Source organism: Octopus bimaculoides, chromosome 14, assembly GCF_001194135.2.
Source record: "Octopus bimaculoides isolate UCB-OBI-ISO-001 chromosome 14, ASM119413v2, whole genome shotgun sequence".
NCBI classification, from domain to species: Eukaryota; Metazoa; Mollusca; class Cephalopoda; order Octopoda; family Octopodidae; genus Octopus; species Octopus bimaculoides.
This window is the reverse complement of record NC_068994.1, coordinates 6,179,911-6,189,264: the sequence shown is the minus strand read 5'-3', so window position 1 is coordinate 6,189,264 and position 9,354 is coordinate 6,179,911. Positions and strand designations below refer to the sequence as shown.

The window sequence follows — 9,354 nt, the reverse complement described above, 5'->3', positions numbered from 1 at the left end:
TGTGAATTACTTCAGTTCAGTCATAATCTTCTCATCTAAAAAATTCTTTAGGAAGTTGCCATCCTTTCTCTATGGACATAAAAGACATTTTTTTTCCTTTTTTTTTTTTACTGAATATTGATATCAACATGGAATTCCAGAGAGAGAGAGAGAGAGAGCCAAAGAGATTACCTTTAGTGTGAACTCCCAATCTATATGACCCAAAGGTGAAAACCTTTCCACCAAAAGTGGCAATTCGGTTCTCCGGAATGTTATTCTGAAAAATAAGAATACACACATTTAAATAAATGATTGTATCACCTGAGCAAAACATCAAATATTATTTATGTGGTGTCAAATAACTTTTGTATTCTGAGTAACAAAGAGTAAAGAATTGTCTGAATACTTAAACAGGCCTAGTTTTTTTTTTTCTTTTTAAAGTATATAATTATTTTTATGAAAAATGTGATTATGTTCAGAATCCTCGTCATTATTGCTTAACGTCTGCTTTCCATGCTGGCATGGATTGGACGGTTTGACTGAGGACTGGTGAGCCAGAGGCTGCACCAGGCTCAATCTGATCAGGCAAAGTTTCTACAGCAGGATGCCCTTCCTAACGCCAACTACTCCGAGAGTGTAGTGGGTGCTTTTACGTGCCACCAGTACGAGGGCCAGTCAGGCGGTTCTGGCAAAGACCATGCTCAAAGGTGTTTTTACGTGCTACCTGCACGGGAGCCAGTCCGGCGACACTGGAAACGACCATGCTCGAATGTTGTTTTGCACGTGCCACCAGCACAGGAGCCAATCCGTGGCCCTGGCAACGATCCCGCTCAGATGGTTAACCAATATATTTGAACCAAAAGTTGTAGATATTTTAGGAGTGTGAAAAGGAGAAAGTTATAGAATTTAGAGATAAAGATTTTTACTTATTACCAATGAGGATAAGAGCTTACCTTTTGACGGCTAACATCTTTGATCCATTCTCTGACCAAATTATTAATTTTACTCAATACTTCCATACTGGTTGGAAAAACAAAAAAAAAATTTACATGAAACAATACTCAACACTTGAAATTGTGTATATTAAACATTACTACTATAAATATATTCAGTAGTGAAAAACTAAGAGCAAGACACTATTTCACATTGCTTCAGGCCACTCAGCCGGCAAAAATGAGTTGTACTTGTATTTCAAAGGGGCCAGCCTTGTCACATTCTCTGTCATACTGAATCTCCCTGCATTAAGGGTACTCATGTCTGTGGAGTGCTCAGCCACTTATATGCTAATTTCACGAGCAAGCTGGTTTGTTGATCAGATCAACTGCAAGCCAGTTAATGCTGCACATACAGTTCAATAAATATATCACAGTAATCTTTCAACTACAAGCTGAAGGAAGTGCCTTCACTGATTTTCATGATTTTAAGTTCCCTAAAAGTTTAACGATGAAGTGATCGTTCAAAACAAGTGAGAAAGAGGAGAAAAGAAAGAAAGCAAACACTTATAATAAAACCTATTAATACACAAGTCATTTCTTCACTACAGTATAGGTCAGACAAGTTTGTAAATGTAGATGACATATTTAGATGATGTGCTGGAAAAAATAACTCCCACTTCCCTTAACCGCTTAATGAAAGAATATTTTTGTAATAATTGTTTTAAAAAAACAAATTGCAACCCATTAATAAAAACATAAAAAATAACAGGACAAAATCTGTTTTTATTCCTGCACATAAAACTAGGTTAATTACAAAACATAAGTTAATTACCAAACATATAAATAGGCGTAGGAGTGGCTGTGTGGTAAGTAGCATGCTTACCAACCACATGGTTCTGGGTTCAGTCCCACTGCGTGGCACCTTGGGCAAGTGTCTTCTACTATAGCCTCGGGCTGACCAAAGCCTTGTGAGTGGATTTGGTAGACGGAAGCTGAAAGAAGCCCGTGGTATATATGTGTATGTATATATATATATATATATATATATATATATATATATATATATATATATGTATGTGTGTCTGTGTTTGTCCCCCCACTATCGCTTGACAACCGATGCTGGTGTGTTTACGTCCCCGTAACTTACCGGATTTGGTAGACGGAAACTGAAAGAAGCCCATCTTATATATGTATATGTATATATAAATATATATATATATATATATGTGTGTGTGTGTGTGTTTGTCCCCCCCAACATCGCTTGACAAGCTGATGTGTTTACGACCCCGTAACTTAGCGGTTCGGCAAAAGAGACCGGTAGAATAAGTCCTGGGGTCGATTTGCTAGACTAAAGGCGGTGCTCCAGCATGGCCGCAGTCAAATGACTGAAACATGTAAAAGAGTATATGTATGAAGAATAAATAAATGAATGCATATTGGAACAGTCTTAATAGATTGTAAGGCTTTGTTTTAAGCCAAAAATTAACTACTGCTGTATTTCTCAACTTAATCCATTCAGATCCACATGTCCATCTGTTACAATAAAAGCAATACTAACCGATGATTAAGCTCCTCCTCAGTTTCAAAAACCCCATATGGTCTAAGTGCTAACTCCAATTTGTGTGATAACTCCTGATCAGAACTTTTTGGACCTTCAAAACTGATTGGAGAAGTGATTCCCGGATATTGCTTCTCCTTCTCTTTCTCCTTTGGTTCCAACATCCTAAGAAATAAAACAGAAAATTAGAAACATTTGTGATGGTAAATATTATGTTACTTCTTCAAAGCAAAATTTATCAAACAGATTTCGTTTTCTTCTTTAACTGATATAAAAATAAAATAAAAATAGAAACAAAAAAACTATTTTACAACTGATTTAAACTATTGGTTGCCAAATAAATTTGTTCACATTTTCTACTTATTTTTTTGGCTCTGTTATATTCTTGAGATGAAGTCTGTAGGTTAATTTCATTACTTTTTGGGGATGTAAATTTGTTTATTTACAAAGCTGTTCTTGTTATTTGTCTTAAAAGAGGTAAACTTATTTTCAAATTTCAAATATGATACAAAAGTTGTAGAGGAAGAATACAGCTGCAAAAAAAAATGCTACAATTAAAATATTTTCCATGATAATTCAAATAACACTGGAAAGGGGGGGGGGTGAATTTATTAGACAACCCAATAATTACATAGTCAGGACAAGCTGAATACTTTCACTGGACTGCAATAGTGACGTCCTTAGGTTTTGTCTTTTTTTTATTCTTCATATAGGCGAAGCTACACACAACAGAAGTTGGGTGCAGACATAGCTATGAGGTTAAGAAGTTCGTTTTGCAATTATGTCTGTTCAATTCCAATATGTAACAACTTGGGCAACTGTGTTCAAGCCATAGCCTTGGATTGACTGACCATTGTCTTGTGAATGGAATTTGGTCAGTAGAAACTATGCAGAAGCCTATCACGTGTGCACATCGAGTCAATGAAGGGACATCAAAGTTTTTAGTTTGCCCTGTGGTATTTAGATATCTTTCTATGACAATACGTAAGTAGACTATATGGCTGCTCAACCTTCTAGAAATAGCAATCAAATCTCCTGCAAATAACATCTACATTATCCAATGTACATCATCATCATCCTCCTTTCTTGAAAAATAAAAGAACCATTTGGTTATATAGAAATATTTGATGTAGCAACTTAAACAAATATATATTAGGTTCAAAAGAGACATACTCAAGTAACCCAAAACACATAACAAGATGAAGGCTGGAGGGTATATCAGCCAAAACGTGTTAACAACAAACAAGATGAGGATAAATATCCAGCAAACGTAAACAATGTTCACAAATTTACTTGTTCCAATTTTATCAATGCCAATGATAATAGAAAAAGCAAGACATGCCTGGCAGGATTTGAATTAATAACTGACATAGCAAACTAGCTAACCTAAAGCGAATAATTTGAGTTCCTTTGTGTCAATTCTCCTATCCTAATATCAATGTCACAAAAAAGGGGTTAATACTGGATATTAGCTGAATACTGAATGACAATTTAACTATATAATCTGATAGCGTTATACATAACTTATGTCGAGAATTCCAGTCATATATATAAACAAATAAGTAGTAGTTGATAGTTACCAGACTAAAATACAATCTAGAATTAACACTTCCTTCAACACCATCAGCATCATCGTTTAGCATCCGTTTTCCATGTTGGCATGGATTGAACAGTTTGACCATATCTAGCATGCTGGACAACTGGACCAGGTTCCCGTCTGATTTGGCTTGGTTTCTATGGCTGGATGCCCTTCCTAATGCCAACCACTTATCAGAATGTGCGGGGTGCTTTTTACATGGCACTGATAGAGGTGCTTTTTATGTGGCACCAGCACAGGTGCTTTTCACATAGCCTGGCACAAAACAAATAGACTGTATTCTGGCAGTGGAGGGATTTGAACACATACCTCCAAAGAGCCTGGTGCCTTAAAACAACACCTTAGACCACTCAACTATACTACCAGCACTTTATTAATTCCTCATCAACAGTCAAAAGCATCCGACCCACACTGCAAAGTGGTGGGCATTAGAAAGGCATGTGTAATTAATATTTGAAAACCAACAAACAACCTGTACTGCCAGTGTTTTCTTAATAGGCATACTTTTCGGTCCTTTTCTAATTAGAGGTTATTTAGTGCAGCTGAGTACTCAGTCCAGGTATAAAAAAAAACTCAGAAATTTTGATTACAAAGCAATGCATTGGCTATTTGTGTCAAAAGTCATAAAAAACCGAACCTATCAAGGGAAACACTAGAAGAGGTTAGTAACCTCTCCAGTGTTGGTTCCACAATAAAAGGAACCCCAAATCAAACAGAAACAATGTAGGGTTTACTCTTGACAACATATGACAACTTCTCTAGTGGTGATATAAACACTAAATGGTGGTTGGTGCTAGGAAGGGCATCTTGTGGAAACCATCCTTGAAGGACCCCTACTAACTCTTGCTTTTCTAACAGCACCTTCATACATGCCTCACAAGCCATAGCATTTCTTCAAACTACCTGATTAATTAGGCAAGTAGTAACTAGAACGTGACCTACTTGGCCAGATTTTTTTCAGCAATGCAGCAATTATCTCTGGTAGTCCGCTCATTTTTCCTGCCTTCGTATCATTAATTGCTCTTTCAACTACATTACTGCGACCTGAATAACTAATCTCTTTGACGGGTCTACTTGGTATAGGACCTCTCTTTTCCATGCATTCCTCTTATTCAACACCTTCATGTCATAGTATTTCTATGCCTCTGCCAGCTCACTGCCTTTGTCCCTTTAATAACAAACCTAAGTGTGGGGAATATATATATAAAAATGAAGAGAGCTGAAACACCAACAGATAACATGAATTGTGATTCAGTGGCCATACACACATGCACACAGAACCCGCCGTGGATGCAGGAATGATTAAATGGTTTTAAGCTTGTTTTGCAACCATTTAGTCCCAATGTGTGCCATCTTGGCTCTGTGTCTTTACCACAGCCTTGGGATCAATCCAAGCTTTATAAGTGAAATCGGGTGGATGAAAAAACTATTAGATAGATTGTTCCTGTTAATTCAAAGGTTCAGTCTTGTCATACAACATCAAGCTGAATCTGCTTAATAATTACATTTAGAGTATTATGTCTGTGGAATACTCAGCCACTAAACATGCCAACTCAATGAGTAGGTTGGTCGGTTTTTATTTTTTCAGAACAACTAAAAGAAAACAAGAATTCATCATATATACTCTACACATACACAAAAGTAGATGCCTCAGTTGTAATTTTATGAATGGTAATTTTTTTTTATGTAAATCAGTGCAAATTTTGTGTGTGTGTGGATTTACGCATGCATGTGTGTATGTGATTGTTGTCTTACACCTTCTTCCTGGAAAGGAAGTAGATAAGCAAATAATAATGAACTTCTGCACTAAATAACCTCTAATTAGAAAACGACGGAAAAGTATGCCTATTAAGAAAACACTGGCGGTACAGGTTGTTTGTTTGTTTCAAATATTAATTACACATAAAATACCTTAGTTTGACGGGATACTGGCATACACTAATGTTTGATGATAAGACAATAGTTAATTAACCAATAATTGAAGCTGTGATGGAAGGTGGGAGGTAATACAAAACAAAATAAAATAAAGGTTTAGATTAGGCACAATATCAAGTTTATATACTTGACATAAATCAAACTGTTATTGGACTTATTTTAAGAATGAACAAAGATTAAAATTTTTTAGATTATTGACAGCTTTGGAAATAAAAGACTGAGATCTACACTATAACCAACAGTTTGATCAGAATGCTAAAACAAAGTGATGACAGTTGTTTAGCACACACACACACATATATATATACACACACACACACACACGCGCGTGCAAACAAGTTGGTAGTAACAAATGAGAGTACTTAACTCAGTACAGAGGATATAAATTCTCTCTCCCTCTACACATACATATATCATATCATATATATATATATATATATATATACATACATCTATATATGTGTGTGTAATGCATGTGCTTATGGCTGCCTCTATGACATTAGCACATCTTAAACACAGACAATCACATCTTGGGCCAGCTGATGATATCCGCCATGTACCCCCATTCGTTTGATGGTTCTTTCATTTTTCACATAACAACTGTTGAGTTTCCACATTTTCAACAAACAAACAAGCATGCAAAGATGTAAGGGAAACTGACTGAAGCAGCAGCTGCTTTGTAGACTCTACTATGCAATTGCAGGCAAGCAAACACTGACTGCTGCAATGTCAGGCGACATTTTTTTATCTGCTGCTGTTAGCCGACATCCAGTCTCCTCTGGCACACTCCTGCCAACTTTCATGCACTTCATTCTAAGACAAATTACATGTGGAATGTATCAATATATGGTAAGTAAAGTTGTCAGCCCTTTCATGGCATCTGCATAGTTTCTTTCTATAATGTTATCCCTGAAGTTTTATGTACGTAGTCCAGGAGAAGCAATCACCTAAACTGCAAATGATGCCAGTTGAAAGATTACTTTTTGAGAGCTGGAAAAAATGTTTGTCACAGCCACATCATATTTGAAGTAAGGAATTGTTCATTGGAGTTTAACCCTTTATTTAGCATTTAAACTGGCCAGCCTCTCACACATACCCTACAATGTCATTCTAAAAATAAACAATCACATCATTGAAATCTCAAAGCTACAAGATAATGCATGATTAAGTCAAAACTGTGTGATTAAATAAACAGTACTTTTGACAGAGTAATATCCTTTCTACTATAGGCACGAGGCCTAAAATTTCAGCAGGAGAGGCTCAGTCGATTACACCAACCACAGTTCAGAACTGGTACTTATTTTATCAACCCCATAAAAGGCAAAACTGACCTCAGCAGAATTTGAACTCAGAACATAAAGATGGAAAAATACTGCTAGACATTTTGCCCAATGTGCTAATGCTTTAAAGCTCAGTTCCATGTTTGGAAATCTCTCTTCTATTAGACTGAAACTGACCAGAACAAACAGTGTTCAAGAGTCTACACAGTGAAGTATTTAAATCTTCTTCCTTATTCTGTTCACTTGTCATCACGGTAACAAACAGCCAGCATCATCCCTTGCCATCATCCCCATTTATCTATCACCATTGAAATTTTACTTCTCATACACACCATGTCTTTACTTCTGTTTCAGGACCCCACGTGGCTGCAAGTAGACAGACACTGCTTGATCCTTACATCTGTAACCCAGCAGAACATCAAAAATCTGACAGCTGGAGACAGAGAGAGAGACAGACAGACAGGACTGCTTCTATTCAAACCCAAGATGGAAGCAGACTTTTTGTTTTTTTCATAGAGCCTTGTCATAGAGTATGTATGGCTATCTGTAGATCCAACAGGACTAAATGTTAGGTCATTGTACCCTGGTGAATGCTACTAATGTTAATGCATGACAGTTTATTAGTCATGAAACTAGTTTTAATTGCAGTTCGATTCTATATCTTGAGGTCATTCACTTGTTTACATGCAGATATACATAAATAGGAACCTATACAAATATATATATTATCATCATCATTTAACATCCATTTTCAATGCTGGCATGGGTTGGATGGTTTGACAGGAGCTGGCTAAACAGAAAACTGCACCATGCTTCACTAACCATTTTGGCAGGTTCTTTTTTTTTTTTCTTTTTTTTTACAGCTGGATAGCCTTCTTAACACCAACCACCATGTGTGCGTGTGTGTGTGTGTGTGTGTATGTGAGAGAGAGAGAGAACTTTACAATGAATAAAAGAGGATACTGTGTAACTGATTTATTTCCATTATACTAGTGTGCTGAAATTTTGGGCCATCGATATCCCCTAATCACTTTAATAACATCTCAACACCATGAAACCCCACATTCCCACAAACAGAGTCCAAGCTTTAAGTGACAATTCCTATTTCCACAATAAAATCTATAAACAATCTCTCTTTTATATACTCACCACCATGCCCAGTTTATTATGGTCACACATCCCCCAAGTGATACTTATTGCCTCCTCCTTCTCCTCCTCACCCTTCCTCCTAAGTATGGCTTTACAACACTCACTATCCCATCCCAAATCCCAAAACCAACTTCAGCACTGCTCATTGATCTGCACAGAAAGGCTCATAAAATTATCTTTCTTATTCTCCCTGGCACACCAAAGATCTTTATTTGCATATAAATACAATTATTTTCTACACTTCTACATACACCCACATCCACACACACTAAAGGGTCAATCCATTGACACTCCTACAAAATCATATTCACTATTTTCACACACACTGAACTTTGCCCCATACCAAAAGTTTTCCAGTACTGATTGCATTTTTTTCCCCTTCTTCTGTCCTCCCATCTCCACCACTGGCCTTACATTCATCTCAATACTATTCAAAATCCTCAAGTTCAGAAGAGTCGATCCCAAAATCTCAAATTTTAATTCACCACCACAGCAAAGGAATTCACCTAAACTCATGAACCTCACCCTATATTTTTGCCAATGGAGACCATCAATTTCCTCATATTGCTTTGTATGGACATGCATATGTGTATGTAGGCCAGTAGTTCATATATCCAAAGAACAACATTTTAAAACAGGGTAGTAATATTTAGAAGGTTGTTTGTTATGCCCAGAGGCACAAACCCAGAGGCTATGTGTCTGGTCATTGAGTTTCACAAGTTGCCAATACAGCTAAGAGCTTTACAGGTGCAAAACCAATGGTCACTCTCTGATCTTTTAAATGCACAACACACACACAAAATATGTTAGTCACAGCCTGGGCCGATAATGGCCGAAACCAATCTAAGTTATATATATATACATATAAATATATATATATATATATACATATAAATATATATATATATATATATATATATA

General features: G+C 36.5%; 1 protein-coding gene across 5 annotated transcripts in view; it reads right to left on the bottom strand.

The window, feature by feature from the left end:
- The window catches only part of LOC106883335 (poly(A) polymerase beta), a 36,568-nt gene that overhangs the window by 21,793 nt on the left and 5,421 nt on the right, over window positions 1-9,354 (bottom strand). For all 5 annotated transcript variants that reach the window (XM_052972646.1, XM_052972648.1, XM_052972644.1 and 2 more), the window contains exons 2-4: window positions 2,473-2,637; window positions 933-999; window positions 172-256 (exon numbers count right to left, since the gene is read on the bottom strand). In XM_052972646.1, coding sequence (XP_052828606.1) covers window positions 172-256; window positions 933-999; window positions 2,473-2,636 — 316 coding nt within the window. In that variant the 5' untranslated portion in view covers window position 2,637. The remainder of the gene's footprint in view (window positions 1-171; window positions 257-932; window positions 1,000-2,472; window positions 2,638-9,354) is intronic.